The following is a 20,467-nucleotide window of genomic DNA, read 5'->3' on the forward strand; positions in this document are numbered from 1 at the left end:
TTCATTGAGATAAAGGGTATGATAGTGAAAAGGGGGCTTTGGAATCTGAGGATCTGAGTTCAAATCTTGCCTCAGGCACTTACTACTTGTGTGATGATGAGCAAGTTTTGCCTCAGTTTCCTCAGAAGTAGGAAACTGGATGAGATGACTTTTAAGGTCCTTGTCAGCTCCAAAAATATAATCCTATAATATATAAATGCTAATTATAATTGTGATAAAAATAATCGTCCTTGAAACTGCTGCTTTCTAACCATAAACTCAATGACTTCTGTCTGTAAGGAGCAAGACACCTTACCTGGGGACTGGAGGTTCCAGATTTGGGCTCAATTGCTAGCCCCAGGGTAATCCCCCCTGCCAAGGCCTTCTTCAAGCTTTCTTTAACCTCTGTGAGTTCCAACTCCAGGTTGACACGCTCTGTCTCCTTCTGTTTACACTCCTCCTCCAGCTTCTTCAGTTTATCTTCTAGAATAACTTGGGTCTTCCTGCCTAGAACCCCAAGAAAAATATTCTTTCAATCTCAGGAAAAGATTTGCAGAATCAAAATGAAAACAGCTTCCCAAACCAGGTCCAGAAGTGAATTAAGAAAAAAAAAAGCTTCTCTGTTTAAGGAAGTGACCAAGTCTATATCAACTTCACACTTACTAAGTTTTAGAGCAAAGTCCTGATTTTTAGAATATAGTCAGCTTGATGTAGTGAAAAGATCATTAGACTAGAAAAAAGACGAAAGAGTTCTGAGTTCTCACCTTGGTGTTAACTAGTAGTCCAATTTTGGACAGAGGCAATTAGTAGTTAAGTAGTTAGAATAACTGGTCTGTAATCAAAAAAGCCTTGCTAGCTATGTGATCCTGGACAAGTCACTTATCCCTGAATACCTCAGTTTCCTCATCTGTAAAATGAGCTGGAGAAGGAAATAGCAAACCACTTAAGTATCTATGCTAAGAAAACTCCAAAGGGTGTCATAAAAAGCCAGAAATGATTGAAATGACCAAACAATAACAACCAAATCATTCCATCTCTCTGTGTTCTAGTTTTCTCTAAAATGACTACAGTAAAAATACAGCCCCCATATTACCTGTATAATTCTGGGATTTTAGTACTCAAACTATAATGAGATGTGGTTTGTCAGAAGAAAATAGGGACCTTCTCCAGTTCTAGATTTATGATCTTTAATTAGATATTTAGATGTACACTGGTATTTTCCTTCAGTTCTCCTCAATGGTGTCTGTTAATTACAGATATTCTTGTTCCTCTGTTTTTGTTCCTGACAGAGCCTCCAGCAGGAACTTCACTTGCCTTAATAGTTCAACAAACACTAACCCTCACTTGTATGGGACTAAAAGGAATCACTCTCTCCTGTTCCATATAAAAGCCCTTTGAAATGAGTGATTATTAATTAGAAATTAATTACATCATTCCCATTTTATGGAGAAAAATCCTAAAATGGAAGCATCTTCCCCACTTCTCTCCCTCATCCATGATGTGAGAGGTATCCCTTTGTCTTCAAATATCTCAGAGCACTTTATTTGGAATTCTCCTATACACTCATCTTCTCTCCTCCCTCCCCCCCACATCACTTATTTGTAGATCTCTCCTTCTCTACCCTTAGATTATAAATACATGAAAATAGCGTCATTTAAAAATAGAGGAATTTATTTGATATCTACCACATGGTAGGTACTCCTAAGCAATTTAAAATTATTTTATCATTTGATATTCACTACGATCTTGGGAAGTAAGTGTTATTATAACTATTCTCATTTTACAGATGAGGAAACTGAAACTAAGAGAAGGGATATACCTTGCCCAGGGTCACACAGGTAGGAAGTTATCTGAGGTCTAATTTCAGCTAAAGGCTTCCTGATTCCATTCTATTCACTATTCCATCACACTTCACTCTTAGTCCCTAACTCAGTGTCTTATACAAACTAAGCTCATAATAAATGGTTGTTAAATGAATCATTTGAGATTTTCTACCATTCCTATTATCAGTACTAACTAAAAAAAAGCAGAGAAGAAACTCTACATCTTCCTTAGCATCATTCCTGAGCAATTTCTTTGATACTCTAATGGGTGCCAGTCATGCCAGCCCAATAACAGCCAAATCAAGTCTGAAGTTCAAATACTCATCCTCAAATCCCTACCCTCACTCTCATTCTAAAGACTTCCTTGGCTCCTCATTCCTATACTGATTTCTCCTTCCCCAAATCATAAATTTTGATACCAATTATTTTTATATTAAAGATATTAAGATGATAGAAATCATCTTCTAGGACAAGGAAGCAAGAAAAAGATAGAAAACTTCCTGTTTTCCAGTATCTAAATTTTGTTTTTGCAAATACATGAGTATGAATAATTATCATCATTCTTGTAGATTAAACTAGTAGATAACACATCACTGCACTGATTTACCCTTTGCTGAACAACCATTCAGTCTACATCACTGAAGGTCATCCACCATTTTTAAGAGAAGAAAATCTTGTTGGCTTTAGATATTTCAAATTTTTAAAAAATGTAATGGGGAGGGGGCCATAAATTTTAACAATATTCTAAGACTAATCTAATGATTTTTTCATACCAGCATTCACTTCAATGGCTGCCCTAAGATCTTTTCTTTCTTTTCGGAGCTGAGCCAGACGATTTCGCAGAGTTTCCTTCTTCCTTAGCAAGTCCTCTTCTTTGGTCTGCAGCCTCTTGGCATCTGCTTCTACACGGTTCTTACCATATTTGTATTGGTCAGCATCTTAGGGAAAAATGAAAATGGTCAATTATATTTAATTCATTAGATGTCAGAGCAGTTCAAACTTGCTAGGCCAGACAATTTGAAGAAATGGACTTTTCTTTCTTTCTTTTTTTTTTTAAAGGCTTGACATAAACCAAATATACACACAGGTGAGTTTATATGAAAGTGTGAGATGACTGCCTCACATATTCCCAAACACCTTGAATCAATTTGCGATTTAGAATAATCAGGGTAGCTAAATGGCACAGTGAATAGGGCACCAGATCTGCTGTTAGGAAAACTGAGTTCAAATTTGACATCAGATACTTGATATTTACTAGCTGTGTGACTCTTGGCAAGTCATTTAACCCTAACTGCAGAAAGCAGGGAGGGGGAGGGAGGGAAGGAGGGAGGGAGGGAGGAAGGAAGGGAGGGAAGGAAGGAAGGAAGGAAGGAAGGAAGGGAGGGAAGGAAGGAAGGAAGGAAGGAAGGAAGGAAGGAAGGAAGGAAGGAAGGGAGGGAGGGAGGGAGGGAGGGAGGAAGGAAGGGAGGGAGGGAGGGAGGGAGGAAGGAAGGGAGGGAGGGAGGGAGGGAGGGAGGGAGGGAGGAAGGGAGGGAGGGAGGGAGGGAGGGAGGGAGGAAGGGAGGGAGGAAGGAAGGAAGGGAGGGAAGAAGGAAGGAAGGAAGGAAGGATGGGAGGGAAGAAGGAAGGAAGAGGAAGGAAGGAAGGAAGGAAGGAAGGAAGGAAGGAAGGAAGGAAGGAAGGAAGGAAGGAAGGAAGGAAAGAGATAGAGACAGAGAGAGAGAGAGACAGACAGACAGAGAGAGAGAGAGAGAGAGAGAGAGAGAGAGAGAGAGAGAGAGAGAGAGAGAGAGAGAAAGTCCTTTTTTCCCTTGCAATATACAACAAAAAGTTGTACATTTTAAACCAGACAGTAAGTATGTACTCTCTCTGGAAGAAACTTGCATTCTAACTGAAGAAATAGATAAATATATAAATTTTACAGCATAAAGTGAATTAACAGAAACACATACAAAAAGCATATGCTATGTTAACATCTTTTTTTGTTTGTTTTTTTTTCTCTCCTGTGATTTTTTTCCCTTTTGTTCTGATTTTTTTCTCTTTCAACATGATTCATAAAGAAATGTGTATTTAAAAAAATAAAAGCAAAATAAAACTTGAAAAAAAAGTAGTTAAATAGAAGGTTGTTATTTTTACAGGGAAGGCATTAAATATTCAAAGGTTCTTCAGACCTTCATGCAGAAGACAACTTCAGTCAAGCTTAAAGAAATGTAGGGAAACAGAGGGAAGGAAGGAGTGCACTCTGGGGAAGAGGGATACACAGTGTAATTACAGTCAGATAAGAGACAGTGTCATATGTGAGGAGCACAAAGAAAGGCTAGATCACAAAGACAGCACATAAAATAATGTCCAAGGAAGCTGGAGAGATAGATAGGAAGGGGCTAGGTTGTATTGAGCTTTAGAAACTAAACATAGGAGTTTATGTTTTATCTTAGCCACTGGGGCTGAAATGAGTAAGTGAGTCATGTGGGTAGATCTGCAATTAAGGAAAATTACTCTAGCAGCAATGTAGAAGATGGATTAAGAGCAGTAAGAGACTGGAAGAAGGGAAATCATAATAACTAATTCTAACCATTTTGATAAAACTCCATGAAAAACTGCAATAAGAGGATTCTATGCATATTTATTGGTGGGGGGTTTGTTTTTCTTTTTCTTTAATTTGGGAGATGGGGAGGACAGGAGAGAAACTAAATACTTATAAAATGAAAAATCAGTCAGACATTGAATAAGCATTTGTTAAGCGCTTCCTTCATACCAGGAACTCTGTTAATCCTTAAGGATACAAAATAAAGTAATTTTTTTTTTAAAAAGGGTTTAATGCTAGATGTTCTATTATGTATATAATGCTTGATCTACACATAAACTGCTCACTTGGGTGGAATAAGTGCCTAGCAAAGTGAATCTCTCACTTCCTGTAGTAAAGACCATATGGATTCTCAATGAAAGTATGAGGTTTTTTTTTTTTTTTTCCTTTTCAACAATGAGGTAATTCAAGGCAATTCCAATAGATTTGTGATGGAAAGTGCAATTTGCATCCAGAGAGAGAACTATGGAAACTGAATTTAGATCAAAGTATTTTCACCTTTGCTGCTGCTGTTGTTTGTTTGCTCGTTTTTTTTTTTTTTCTTTCTCATGGGTTTCCCCTTTTGATCTGATTTTTCTTGATGAATATGAAAATATGTTTAGAAGAATTACACATTTAATTTATACTGAATTGCCTTCTGTCTTGGAGAAAGGGGAGATGTGGAAAGGAGGGAGAAACATTTGGAAAACAAAATTTTGCAGACAAATACTGAAAACTATCTTTGCCCGTATTTGGAAAAATAAAATACTATTAATTTTTTTTTTAAATATGAGTTTTAGGTCCAAAGTCACATGGATAGCAAACAGCAAAGGCTTCTTCATTCAAATGGAAATCCCAATGCAGGGGAGCCTCTAATCTTCTATAACTTAGTTATCAAAGGCACTGATTCCTCACTTCCTCATAAGTGTTGTCTTTACAAGACAATCTCTTCCTCTAGAAATGGGGATATAAAAACCACTGCACAGGATTGCTGAGAAGTCCAATCGAAAGACTGGATGAGGTAAATGTTGTTATCCTTCTCTAAATCATCAAAACTTGTTTTAAGTGAACTTAAATGTCAAATTTTATTATCTACTTGCCTTGTAAAATATCTATGTCCTGGCCCATTGGAGTTTAGGGATGATTTTCAGTTTTCTTCATTTAATCATCATAGCTTTTGAAGGGCTTTCTGATTTGCACCAAACTAAAGAGGCCCCTCCAGGCTTATCTAGGAGACAGAACTATATGTGCTTGAACTTCAGCCTAAGATATTGACTTAAACATTGTGTGAAACTTCAAAAAAAAGACTGTAAGAAGTATGTAATCTCAAGCTTTACAGTGTACAAAGCAATAAAAAGCAACAACAAAACATTTCCCTTGAGCCCTCTCATTTGCTCCTAACCTTGTGAGGCAAGCATGGGTTATTATCTTCGCTTTTATAGAGGAGGAACAGAGATGTTAAATAATTTATTCAGGGTCACATATATAATGAATGGCTGAGCCAGGCTTTGAACCAAGATCTTTTGATTCCAAATCCAATGTTCTTTCTAGTAACCACATATAATTGTAAAGATGACTGCAGGCAAAGTTAAAGACTGACAAACTCAGTAAACTTCCATGGATGTGAGGGACGGCCTGACAATGAGAAAATCTAGTTTTTAGTTCTTGTCTTGATATTAACTAGCCATAAGACTTTGGCTAACTTGCTTCGACTCTGTTTCCCCATTTGTAAAATAAGATGGCTTGTCTAAGTGATCTCAAAGGTCTCTTTCAGCACTAATATCTTATGTTATCCCTCTAATTCTGACATTCTAGTTTCATTAGAGACATTTTGTATGCTAAGAGCCTTTTCTCTTTTAGCACTCTGTGAATGAATGAGAAAGGATTTACTAAATGAAAAACAAATCAACAAGCATCCATTAAGCACCCACTATGTTATGTACCAAGCTTTGTTGTTGTTCAGTTATTTTAGTCATGTCCAATTCCATTTGGGTTTTCTTAGTAAGATACTAAAGTGGTTTGCCATTCTCCAGCTCATTTTGCAGATGAGGGAATTTACAGAATGAGAAAGGATTTATTAAGTGTGAAGAACATCTATTAAGTATCTACTATGTTAAGTACCAGGCATTATGCTAAGCTTTGTTGTTGTTCGGTTATTTTAATCATGTCCAACTCCTTGTGATCCCATTTGGAGTTTTCTTGCCACTTCTTCAGCACATTTTATAAATGAGGAAATTGAGGCAAACAGGATTAAGTGACTTGCTATAACTTGATCATAAAACTAGCAAGTATCTGAGTTCAAATCTCAGGTTTTCCTGATTCCCAATCTAGCATTCCATCCACCAGGCCACCTAGCTGCCTTTGCTAAACACTGGGATTCAAGAAAACAAAAATGAAAAACCAAACCAAACCAAAACTGGCAATCTCTGATCACAAGGAGATTACAGTCAAATGGGAAAATATTTTATAAACAATTATGTGCTATGCACTAAAGATACAAATAGAAAAGTGTAGATAGCCCTCTTCTTGAGGAATTTCCATTTTAATGAAATACACTACACATATGGAAGCTTTGATAAAGCACAGAGTCAGAGTCAAACAGTGGACTAATCAAGCTTAAGCACTTAAATGACTGCATGGCTGATCATGGTCCAGACTAAGGACATCTTAAGAAAAAGAATTTGCCTGTTTTCATTTGTTCCTAAAGCAAGACATTTTCATAGCAAAAGCCAAAATAAGGAAGTGTAAATTTCCAGCTTTCCTTTTGGATCCCTATGCAATAAACCTATAATGTTAGTAATGCAATGGGCTGAGTTCAGCAAAAATGTAGAATGCAATTATTTTTCTCTTTTGTCACCATTAGATGTCACCAAAGTTAATAAAAATTCCCTACAGAAGGCATCATAAAATAAAGGGATAAATCATCTGGCCATAAAAGAAGTATAAGTATCAAAATCAAGGCACTGTGGGAAAAGAGACAGAGGCCGCAATTTCAAGTGATATAGATCTTGTAAAACATGACTTTTTAAGGAACCTATTAGTCCTCATTATTTTTTTCTCCTCTTCCCCACAATGAACAATGAACACAAAATTAAAGATGAGTGATGGGGGCAATACAGATTTCCTAATTGTATAAGAACATGCTTTCTTTAATGGAACCAATAGTGTAATAAAAAAAAATACAAAATAAGCTATCACCTTAAAAAAATAGGATGAAAATAATTTAGCCCAATCAGATGTCTTGACAAACTTCTTGGTCACAGGTCTAGTTTCCATAAATGAATGTTCCTCATTCTATTTTGACCCACTAAGGATGGAGGCCTGCAGCCAGGAAGACTCATCTCCCTGAATTCAAATATGATCTAAGATACTTACTAGGTATTTGCCCCTGGACAAGTCTCTTCACCCTATTTACCTCAGTTTCCTCCATTTATAAAAATAGCTGGAGAAGGAAATGGCAAACCATTATAGTCACTTTGCCAAAAAGTACTCAAACGGTATTGAACAATAACTTAGCATGCTATTTTACACTTAGGAAATGCTTACAAAATTCTTTTTCATTCATTCATTGATGATTTTATCACCATTAGTTCAATTATTACTTCCATATGGATACATTTATACATCCAATTGCATCTCTCCCACAGGCTCCAATTCAGTGCCTCTAATAGCCTGCTGGACATTTCTTTTTATATCCTTGGCTAACAACTCAACCTCATCATGCCATAGCTAAAGTCTTCATCTTTTCTGTTAAAAACCTTTATTTCCTACCACTTTTCTTATCTCTGTTTATTATATTATCATCTTATTAATTATCCAGACTAGGAATCTTTTTAGGGGGTGTTTGAGGAGGCAATTGGGATTAAGTGATTTTACCAGGGTCACACAGTTAATAAGTTGGATTTGAGGCTGGATTTGAACTCAGACCCTTCTGACTCCAGGATCAGTGCTCTATCTACTGTACCACCCTTACAATTTTGGAATAACCTCTCCATCTTCTCTGTAGTCAGAAAACTGTTTCAAATGCTGCCTTCAATATATACTATTTAACTTGTGGGGTCTCATATTCATCTCACTAAGCATGAAATACAATGACCACAAATGACTCTTTTAGCTCTAAGTCAATGATTCTGGGATCTCTTTCCCACAAAATTCACATTTATTTCATTTTCAAACTTTTTCCAGTTCTCTTTCTACAATATCACTTGAATCTAACTTGTTCAGACTCATTACTACTGACCTATATCACATTCACTTTTTATCTCCCTAAGATTGCTTCAAAAGCCTCTTATATTGTCTCTTTAACTTCAGTCTCTCCTCTCTACAATGAGAGCCAGAATAATGTCTAGCATTTATGTAGCATTTTGATGTTTACAAAGTGCTTAACATATGTTATCTCATTTGTTCCTCATAAGAATCCTATAAGATAGATGCTATTATTATTCCTATTCTATAGATGATGAAACTGAGCTGAGGGATTGAATGATTTTTCCAGAATATTACGAGTCTGAAGTCATATTTGATTTTTTTTTTAGTTTTAAAAACAAAACAAAACAAAAAAATGATTCAAGAGGTTTCCCATTTACTTTGTCATTAGAAAGAAAAAAAAAAATGTGGAATGACACTAAGAGCCTTCTATAGTCTCATTCCAACTTACCCTCCAAGACTCATTTACATTACTCCCTTCCATGTAAATGGGGCTATTAGCTGTGCCTCAACTTTGTCTTGATCATTCTTGTTACCCTACATTAGTCCTCTTTGACAAAAATATACATATCTATCGTGCAAAATTCTTTGATTTCTTCAAAGTTCAACTCAAGTACACATCTTCCATGAATACTTCTAAAATTTACTTGAGCACTCTTCATGGATTACTCTTTTTGACCTTTTGTCTCCTTGTTATGTAGCATATTTTATCTTAGTATATATGTTCCAGTTTTCTAACAGACTTAAAGACAAGAAGTTTGTTTTCATTTTTGGGTCCCCAGTGCACAATAGTGCTCATCCATTGAACTGCAATTAATTGATCCTGAGCCACAAAGTTACTTAGGTTATTGATTGTTATTTGACATGATTTTAAAAATATGTGATGTTTCATGGTATGCAGCAGAGAACAAAAGAACAATTTAAAAGGAAGTAAAGAAAAGATGGACACTTATGAATATATTTCTTCTACATATACACACACATATATACATATATATATACATATATATACACACACAGACATACACACACACAGACACACACACTTTTTTGATCTGGTAATTTGTTGTTTTATATTTTGAATCCTCCCTGATGTTCTGTTCATGACCATGTTCTCTTTTATTTTGTTTTATTTTTATTTTTTTTGTGTTCCTTTCCTATTTTTTTTCTTATTCTGCTTTTTAAAATAAAATAATTTTTTAAAAAAATAATTAAAAAAGAATGCTAAAAAAATAAAAATATGTTATGTTTCTTCCTCTTTAAGTATGACTTAAACCACACTTAGAAAGAACTCTTGACCAGGAGATAGGAGATCCACAATCTATACCTGGCTCTGCCACTAATTTGTTATATGACCTTGAGGAAGAAAGGATCTCTGGGCATTTTTCCTCCTCTTTAAAATGGAAGAAGTTGACTAAGATGACCTTTAAGTGTCTTTCAGAATGGTACTTATGACTCTACTCATGGAAGCCTCTAAAAGTCCTACCATTGATCTCGCAAACATAAAGAACGGCACCATGAAGAACTTACTTGATGCTGTCCGTTTGACAGTAGCCGATGAGTCCGTTTTCTTTTGTGGACTGTTGACATTTCTCCCTTTCCCTGGGATTCCATTAGATGCTATAGGAGGTTTCTTGCTCTTGAACTATTAGGAACAAATTAGACAAGAAAAGTAAATATCTGTACTTTTGTTTTTAACCACAGTACCTCCTCTTTATCTCTTTCACTTGTCCCAAGTCTGATGACAAAACCCAAGTAGCTGAAAACCACATTGGCTCCTAAATTCCATATGAGGTTTGTCCTCCCTGACAACTCATGGATGAGAATACCCAGGATTTTTATCTTTTAAAAAGTATAAATTAATTAGAAGTAGCTAGCATAAAAAAAATACTGTGGCCTGAAGAGAGATGACCTGATCCAGCTCCCAGCTCTGCCACTAATTACCTGGGTGACATTGGCCAAATCACTCAATCTATAAAACATGGATGGTAAGACTTATACCATCTAGGTCACAAGGCTTTTGGGGGGAAATAGATTGTATAAATCAGACCACAATAACATGGGAGGAAGCAAGGAAAAATGGATAGAAAGCCATACTCAGAGACAAGCCTCAGGTATATCTTGCCTTAATGTTAACTAGTTATTTTTTATAGGTTCGATGCTTCTTTTTTTAAATTGTGAAATGGTGATAACAACATCTTCCCATCTACACATGATTCTTACATGGAAAATATTCTGTAAAATTTTAAAATGATATATGTAAAAGTGTTTTATAAACCTTAAGTTTATTGAGGCTTAAAAATAAAGGCAAAACAGAAGGGAATACATTTTTTTAAATGTCACTTTAATTAAGTCTTAGTGTGATTTGAAAACTTGAAATTGCACCAAGACTTTTGGGAAATTATACTTAAATGCATAGCTATTATTATTAGTAAGTAAATAGGTAGCTATTATGTCAGACATGGAAATTTCAAGGATCCATGTAAATATCTATGTGAAATGTGTGTACACATTACAGGATAAAGTTTTACAGAAATGAAAAATATTAGTAAATAGCACAATAGATGGAAAATGTGAAATTAAATTTGTTTTGTTAAACACCAAAGCCAAAGTTAATATGGTGGCAAAAAAAGAAGGTAAATAAAGGAAAATAAAAAACAGGAATAAAAAAAAAAAAAAAAGAAAACACCTGAAAATTTAGTGGAAATGCCAGATTTGGAATTAAAGAACCTTGATTTGAATCTCAATGTTATGACTTAATACCTGTGGGACTTTAGGCAAGTGCTTTAATTTTTCTGGATTTCATTTTTCTCTGTAAAATAAATAGGCTAGACTAGAAGATTCTCCATGCTTCTTTCCAACTCTGAATCTTGATTCCATAACATCATGAAACATAACTAGATAAATTTGCAGACCATCCAGAAGTACATGCACATGATCTGCACTGGGGTTCCAAGGGAGGGGCACTAGACTTAGAATGAGAATCAGAAGGGATTGTAGTGCATGTCCCAGCTATGTCATGTGTCCCCGAGGAATCCCCTTTTTATCTCGGAGCTCTTTTCCTTCTCTTATGAATAAGGACAATGATGCTGATTTCACAGATTTGTCTGGAGGAGAGCATCCTGTGAATTGCAAATCAACCAAGACTTCTCTCCTTTCTCTAGTGCTTTAAAGATTGACAAAATAGCTTTCTTCATTATAGTTCTGCTTTCCTCAAAAATGATCTTGAAATGTGAGGTATTACTATTATTCCAAAGTTACCTAACCATGTTGGGTTGATATCAGATGCTTGCCTCTTGGAACAGACTTCTAAGAAAGTCTACTCTCTCAGGGAATAAACATATAATTTTGCAGATTTTGTAGGTAGGAAGGTATAAATCAAGTATATGAGCTGCCTACTCCCCTCTGTACATTTCGGCAATCTTATCTTTTTTTTTTTTTTTTTTCCCTGAGGCTGGGATTAAGTGACTTGCCCAAGGTCACACAGCTAGGAAATGTTAAGTGTCTGAGACCAGATTTGAACTCCTGAATTTAGGGCTGGTGCTCTATCCACTGCGCCACCTAGCTGCTCCCTCGGCAATCTTATCTGTTAGTAGTCACCAACACCTAAATATGACTGAGATCTAGAGAAAAAGGAAAAAAAAAAGGTTTTTCTGTTTAGACCCATATGCCCACCAACAAAGATAATTTCACATGTTGATGCTGAAAAACACAGAAATGTAGAAGAAAGGCATTAGCGAAAATAGCTAGGTGAAAAATGATTCTAGAATAGGCATCTGAACTTAAATATTAATGTTTGTCACAAATCTAAAGAAAAATAAGTTACATCAAAGGAACAATGATTTTGAACTGGACTCGCTGGCTATCTAACCCCATCCTCTCATCTTCCAGATGACCAAAGGGATCAAAACACTCACACAACTTGACCAAAATCCCATCAGTAGTTAAGTTGCTCTAGTAGTCTTTACAGATTCCAAGAATAGCCCTATCATATCCCCTTCTATCCTTTAATCAGCTAAGAAACAAGCAAATACTAACTGGAAGCATAAATTGGTAGGGAAACAATATTCCAATTGGGAAAATATTATACCTTTCTTCCAGTTGATACTATTTATTCTCATTTAGCAAGAGAAATCGCAACTGTTATAAAAGCATAAGAGAAACATGAAATCCAAGCCAAATTCACATTATAGAAGTTCATGTAGTACCTGAGAGTTCAGCCCGACAGATCCCCTCCCCACTGAAGAGGTATTAGTGACAGACTGAGCAGAAGACAGATTGGAGGAGACAGGATGTTTGTAATGGTTAGCAGACAGTTTGTCAGTAGATAATCTAGAAGCCTTTCTTTCAGCAGGTGGGTAGCGGGCAAATATTTTTGGAGACGGCAAGTTATCATACAGCCCTGCGTTATCATAAAGCACTTCTTCTCCCAAGATTCTGCTACGGGAAGTCAGAAAGCCATCTTCTTGTTCCCACTGCAATATACACATACACACATCTCAGCTGTTAGTATAAAGTCATGATATAAAGCAAAGCAGAATGAAACCATCAGCAAGTCCAAAAGTCATAACCCTCTCCTCCTCACCCCTGGAAGTTAATTTGTGTGACGTCCCTTCTTAAGCATGTGTGTTTGGTTGCCATAGGGATTCTTCCCAGAACTTTTCTATCTTAACATCCTTGAAGAAAGGGCTTGGTTTTGTTTTGTCTAATTTTAGGGGGATTGGCCCCTTGAGTCATTTTTACGCCCGATGGTTGACAGTCAGTCTTCCCTAACTAAGAGAATATGTCAACCACAATTTTAACCTTTTACATTTTTAGAGAAAGACAGTAAGAGCTCGCATTTCTCCAATGCCTGATTTTATGGTTTACAAAACACTTTCTTCACAATTACCCTCTTGAGTCTCATCCCAAGAATCTGTATCTTCATTTCGTAGATATGGATAATAACCAGGTTCAGAGAGTCTGTGTGATTGATGTACAGTCACACGGCTGGGGAATGTTGGAGCTGGGACCCAAACCTGGAATTAGCAGACTAGGGTCTCTTGCCACTGCAAGACAAGTGTTATAGCCATTTGCTTTGTGGGGTTCCCTAAGGTCTAATGAGAAACTAGCTAAGGGAAATCTGCCTATAATGCTGCTCCCTACCACATGTTGTAGTTGAGCTGTTTCAATATTTTGTGACCCCATTTGGAGTTCTCCCGGCAAAGAAGTGGTTGGCCATTTCCTTTTCCTGCTCAGTTTCCAGAAACTGAGGTAAACAAGGTGAAGAGACCCACTCAAGGTCACACAATTAGGAAATATCTGAGGCCAAATTTGAATTCAAGAAGGTGAGTCCTCCTCACTGCAAGCCTAGGATTCTTATCTCCTGGACCACCTCCCTACCCTCTCTACTACACACTTTGCTATATTTGATAAAAACTTTTATAAAGAAACTAGAGCTTTGGAAAGAGATCTGGACATAAAATTGGGACAAACTTTATATGTATTGACTATGCAACTACAGGCAAGTAAACTAATTTAGTCTCAGTCTCCTAATCTGTTAAAGGGGCCTATATTTGCTCTTTAAATATATTTAACTGAGTGTGAATACTCAATCCTTGAATTCCCCTCAAGCTACTGATATTAACAGGGTTAAAAAAAAAAAGCCCAGTGTAGCCACCACATCCCAAAATTATTTCCTTTCCCTGGTCATGGCCTCATCCATTCATGGAAGTTTCTTCCTCACAGAATTGATAGGTCTACCTTCCACAGGGTCTAATGTAAAGTCAAGTCCTTTCCTCCTCAAGGTCTTCCACCCACATCCTTCAACTTAAAAAAAAAGTCTTTAAAAGTATTCTTAGGGGTACAGATTTAACATGCTTCTTGTCTTAGGGTATTCTGCAATAATTGTCTTGGCCCAAGAACTCTTACTGAGGGTTCTGATACTTGGTCTCGCTTTTTCCCAAGAAAATTGCAGGGAAAGAATTTTGTAAACCATACTTGTGACATAATTGAGAGCTATTATTATCACAAATGGTGTGTTCAAAGGGAGAATTTCCAGTTGGCCATCTGACCCCAAACATGATGCTTTAATAACTAGCTGATACATGAATTCTGACTTATTTTGGTGGAGACGGCTTTTTTTAAACCAGAGACTGAAATAGTTAGACACCATTTCACAATCACTGAAAACTAAAAAACATTAACACCACATCTGGCTAAAGTCTAAATTAAAAGCAAAGGCTCTCTCCATATCAGGAAGATTTTTTTTTAAGTCTCTTGATAAATGGCCCTTACACTTAAAAGAAGCAATATTTAGTTTATATCGTGTGAATTTTATCCCATTTTTAGACACTTCATATACAGCTCTTTTCTGTCAGACCATAATTAGGCGCCTTTGTCATAAAAATAGCACATCTAAAAATTACATTGTAGGAGTGTTTTCATTCCTTTGCATTAACATCAATGTGTCTATTTCTATGACGTCAGCTATCCAGCTCTAATCTAAAAATAAAGCTATTCACAGATAAATCTAAGAGAAGTGAGATTTTCATTACAAAGCCTGGCCTGTGTTTATCCAAGATTCTTCAAGTAGCAGTGGCCATCATTTCCCTCAATCAATTAATCTGCATTTGCTCAAGGATTTCTGCAAAGCACTGGGCACAGAAAAGCAAAGACAATAACACTCTCTGCCCTCAAGGAGACTATATTTTATCAAAACAAATGACATATATACAAATCAGAGAGAAAGAGATGAGGGAGAAGGAAGAGGAGGAAGAGGAGTGAAAGAAAAAGGAGGAGGAAAAAGAAGGGGAAGATAAGGAGGAGGAGGAGGAATAGAGAAAAAAAGAAATAAAGAGGCAGACAGACAGATAGAGAGACACACAGAGAGAGACTGACAGAGAAGAGAGACAGAGACAGAGAGAGAGAGAGACAGAGAGATAGAGAGAGAGAGAGACAGAGAGAGACAGAGAGAGAGAGAGACAGAGAGAGACAGAGAGAGAGAGAGAGAGAGAGAGAGACAGAGAGAGAGAGAGAGACAGAGAGAGAGAAGAAAATACTACATTTTATTGTAAGAATAGAGAAACTAGAAGCTGTGGGGAGAGGGAAGACTTAGGTAAGATCTAAGGTGGAAGGCAGTGCCTGAGTTGTCTTACAGGAAGCTAGGGATTTCTAGAGGCAAAGGTGAAAATGGAGTATATCACTGAAATGAATGTTCAAAGAAATGAAGATGGGAGGTAGATTGATATGAGTGAAAACCAGCAGAAAAACCTTTTAAAATATCATAGATTTAAAGTTGGAATGGGGCTTTATGAGCCATCTAATCGCAATGCTTCATTTTACAGATAAGAAAAATGAAAGCCCCAAAAAGTCCAATTATTTACATACTAAAGCCTTGATATGTGTACACATACATACACACGTACATACATGTGCATATATATGTATGGATGTATATTATATATGTATATATATATATATAAAATTTACCACTGAATCATGAGGTTGAGATCCCCTGATCTAGACTGAATGAGTCTAATTATTAGCTTGATTGTGCCCTTTAAGCTATAGAAAAACTTGCCAGCTTCACTTGTATCAAAAGAGAGCCTGGGCATGGAATTACAGAATCTCAGTGCCGGGCAGGGAAGCTCAGCCATGCTCTGAACAGACCCCATATGAATCATGAATACTCTGTACAAAACTGATAAGAAGAGATCCATCTAGTCTTAAGAACCTCTAGAGAAGTGGTCTATTATGTTTTCAGCTAGTCCATACTATTTCTTCCTGACAAATCTCATCATAAGGAATTCTTTTCTACATTGAGGGAAATCACTCTCCTTGTATTTTCCATCCAGTAGTCTCTATTCGGAGCTTTGGCACCCCTGGAAACAATACACCTGCAGGTGGTAACTACTTGATATCAGCCATCAATCATAAAATAAATTTAAGACCAGTGTCTCAATCACTGCAAATGTGTAAGGGAAGGGGAGGTATTCCCACACACAAAAAAAGTAATAGTCAAAAACATCTCTGAAAGCTATAAGGAAAAAGAGACTCTATCTAACTATGAGAATATCTCTTCTCAACCACATAAATTTATAATAATGTAGTGTAATGGAATCACAAGATGATTCAGGATAGAATGTGCCATAGATTCAGCCAAAAATATTCTAAAATATTTGAGGAACCTGGACCTTGAAAGAAAAGAGTTTTGGGAATCATAAGACCCAGGTCAAAATCCTTCCTCTGATGCTTATTGCCTCTATGACTCTGAGCAAGTCATTTATACTCCCGGGAGGTTAGCTTCATTGACTGTAATGTAATGGGATTGGATGATGTGGATCTTTTTGATCTTGTGATCCTATGACAAATTTAATGGTCAGAGATGGAAGAGATGTCAAATATGTGGCTGACAATACTTTGCAGAGCTGCCTGAACCAGATTAAAATGTAACAGGGGAAACAGTTAACAGAAAGAAAGAAAAGAAAGAAAGAAAAAAAGAAAGAAAGAAGGAAGGAAGGAAGGAAGGAAGGAAGGAAGGAAGGAAGGAAGGAAGGAAGGAAGGAAGGAAGGAAGGAAGGAAGGAAGGAAGGAAGGAAGGAAGGAAGGAAGGAAGGAAGGAAGGAAGGAAGGAAGGAAGAAAGGAAGGAAGGAAGGAAGGAAGGAAGGAAGGAAGGAAGGAAGGAAGGAAGGAAGGAAGGAAGGAAGGAAGGAAGAAAGAAAGAAGAAAGAAAGAAAGAAAGAAAGAAAGAAAGAAAGAAAGAAAGAAAGAAAGAAAGAAAGAAAGAGAAAGAAAGAAAGAAAGAAAGAAAGAAAGAAAGAAAGAAAGAAAGAAAGAAAGAAAGAAAGAAGGAAGGAAGGAAGGAAGGAAGGAAGGAAGGAAGGAAGGAAGGAAGGAAGGAAGGAAGGAAGGAAGGAAGGAAGGAAGGAAGGAAGGAAGGAAAGAAAGAAAGAAAGAAAGAAAGAAAGAAAGAAAGAAAGAAAAGAAAGAAAGAAAGAAAGAAAGAAAGAAAGAAAGAAAGAACGTACAATTATAAGAGAGATTTATTAATTTGTGGCTTTCTGACTCAAGATGTTACCAGCAGGGATCCTTAAGTATGGTTTAGCACCCATCCTGTCATTACTATTAAAATATGATACCACTGAATTATAGAAAGGGGAAATAGGCTCCAACAAGGATATAGAAGAGTGTAGGGAAATAAAACAAAAAATTAAATTTAACCAGAATATAAAACACAAGAAGAATATTGTGAAATAGAGTTTAAAAGATTCATTGAATCCAGTCCCAGGAGGATCTTAAATGCCAGGCAAAGGAGTTTTTATGAGCAAGAGGGAGTAATTGAGAGTTTTTGAGCAATAGAGTGACATGTATATTAGGAGAGCAGAACTGTAGTTAAGAAGAATATTTTATCATTTGTGTATGAAGTATAAATTATAAGGAAGAGACTGGAGGTAAAAAGACTATTTAGGAGGTTGTGGTTGAGCAAAAAGGTGACACCATTATGTTGTCATTTACTGTCTGTAAAATGGATAAATGAATGAATGACAGCAGGACGAGTGAGGAAAAAGGCATCATGGAAGAGAAGGGACTTGGAGCTATTCTTTGGGGTAATGGTTGAATGCAAACAAATGCAAGGAAAGCAAAGGGAAACAAAATGAGTAAATACCTAAAGGATAGGAATGAGCATGGACATCTGCAGGACAGTAATTACATAATATTTCCAAGCGTGCTCAGATATTTAATTAATGGGGTTAGCATTAATTGACAAGCCATCCCCTAGCACGTCAAACTCCATACTCGCTCTGATGCAGATTAAGATGAACAATCAAAACATAAGGGATGAGAAATGAGATGGCAGCTTCATCCTGCTTCCACCCAAGAAAGCCCCAGCTTATTTGGAAGGAACCCAGGGACATTAAATTATGAAATTTTTCAGACAGTCCTGCCTCCCAGCAAAGATAAACCATTTACTCTATAAAAATGACACTCTCACCGATCCATTTATGCAAGGGACATCATCGTAATGAAGTGCCATCCCACTGGGGTGGGCATATCCATTGGAGGCACTGCCGAGATAGGGATTTGTAGAGATACCACGTCTGTTCATAAAGCTAAAAGAGAGAAAATTATGTTTAAGATATACAAAATCCATTTCCCCACTTAAAAAAAAATCACTCCATCAAAGAGCATTTGTTACAGCAGAATTGCTCCCATATATATTTATTATCATACACTTTTTTTTAATAAACTCCTACAATATTTTAAAATTCTTTGGGATAAGGATTATGTCTTCAATATCTCCATAATTCTCTAGACCTCTGCATATAGAAGTACTTAATAAACGTTTACTGAATAAGTTGAATGAAGGAAAGAATAAGTGTTTATAATAATAATTGAACATATAGTGCTGTAACGATTTCAAAGTGTTTTGCATACATTATCTTATGGGATCCTAACCTATGAATAAAGGAATAAAGAGCATATTAGCTCCATTTTATAGATTAGGAAATTAAGACTCAGATCAGTTAAATGAAATAGAAAGTACACAAAGGACTTTTAGACCCAGATTTCTCCTGACTGACAAGTCTAGTTCTTTTTCCAAAGCATCACCCTTCCTTATTTTTATTGAGCACCACACTTTTAATTTTTTGATGGCTGTTATAAATGAAAAACAGTGCCTAGAAGTAAGACTAGCACACATTAGAACTAAGAAATTCTAGTACTATTAGAACTAGGAAGGTCATATGTGCTTCAAATCATTACAAAGAAGGACAATATTAATGAAAACATATCGGAGGTTTCCTAGCATTCCTAGTATATTGGCCAAGATGGCAAAAGATGAAACTGGTCAATGTTGAATTGGTTGTGGAATGATAGGCACACTAGTGCATTGTTGATGGAACTGTGAATTGGTCCAAGCATTCTGGGAACATTTAGAATTATATTAAAGAAGTAACTAAAATACCCATGACCCTATATCTAAAGATTCCACTGCATATTCCCCAAGGAGGTCAATGACAACAACAACAAAAAAATGATCTTCATGCACGTCAAAATTATAGCCACAGCATTTTTGTAGTAGTCATTTAAGTCAATCACATTTATTAAGTATTTACTAAGTACTTCCTATACACAAAACACTGTGTTAATTATTAGGAATAAAAAGCAAGGCAAAAAACCACAATTCTTGACCTCAGGGAATACACAATTGATGAATACAAAATAAAAATCATTATAATTTTACATTACATTATAATATTGTATTGATATGTAAATATTCAGTAATATATTATTATTTTAATATTCTGTCAAATCAAAATATGGACAAGATAAATTGTGAATAATATCAAAGGGAAGGAGTTAACAGGAAAGGAGATGAAGTGGGGCTGAGAAAAGTCTTCATATAATTTGCGTTGTGATGAAGGCAGCAAGGAAGCAGAGGGGAAGAACAAACAACATTCCAGATCAGCAAAGGGAAGAAAATAATCATTCACATGATACCTACTATGTGCCAGGCAGTATTCTTTTACAAATATTATCTCATTTGATCCTTACAAAAACCCTACAAAGTAGATAAGTTGAGGAAATAGAGGGTAAGTGACCTCCGAAGGATCACACAGCTAATAAGTGACCACCAGCACATTTGAACTCAGCTCTTTCTGACTCCTAGCCCAATGCTCTATCCCGTGTTACCTAGCTACCATTGAAATGGAAGAGTTCACACTCAAAGAATTGCCTGAAGACAAATATTAAATACATGGAGAGGAATAAAGTGTAAAAAGACAAGAAAAATGGGAAGGTGTAAGGTTGTGATCTGCATTTTACCCTGGAGGTAACAAGGAATCCCTAGAGTTTAGTGAGTAGGAAGGGGCTTTATATCTTTGCAGCAGCTGAATGGTGGGTGAATTGGAGAAT

General features: G+C 36.3%; 1 protein-coding gene across 8 annotated transcripts in view; it reads right to left on the reverse strand.

Moving 5' to 3' along the window:
• Nucleotides 1-20,467, reverse strand: part of AFAP1 (actin filament associated protein 1) — a 231,522-nt gene that overhangs the window by 16,126 nt on the left and 194,929 nt on the right. For 4 of the 8 annotated variants that reach the window (XM_074274078.1, XM_074274080.1, XM_074274077.1 and 1 more), the window contains 5 exons: nucleotides 18,546-18,663; nucleotides 12,780-13,046; nucleotides 10,102-10,216; nucleotides 2,576-2,740; nucleotides 296-486 (listed from right to left, as the gene is read on the reverse strand). In XM_074274078.1, the coding sequence (XP_074130179.1) occupies nucleotides 296-486; nucleotides 2,576-2,740; nucleotides 10,102-10,216; nucleotides 12,780-13,046; nucleotides 18,546-18,663 (856 nt within the window). The remainder of the gene's footprint in view (nucleotides 1-295; nucleotides 487-2,575; nucleotides 2,741-10,101; nucleotides 10,217-12,779; nucleotides 13,047-18,545; nucleotides 18,664-20,467) is intronic. The other 4 variants (XM_074274085.1, XM_074274082.1, XM_074274083.1 and 1 more) reach the window with 1 other exon arrangement.

Source organism: Sminthopsis crassicaudata, chromosome 6 (genome assembly GCF_048593235.1).
Source record: "Sminthopsis crassicaudata isolate SCR6 chromosome 6, ASM4859323v1, whole genome shotgun sequence".
In the NCBI taxonomy this organism is placed as follows: domain Eukaryota; kingdom Metazoa; phylum Chordata; class Mammalia; order Dasyuromorphia; family Dasyuridae; genus Sminthopsis; species Sminthopsis crassicaudata.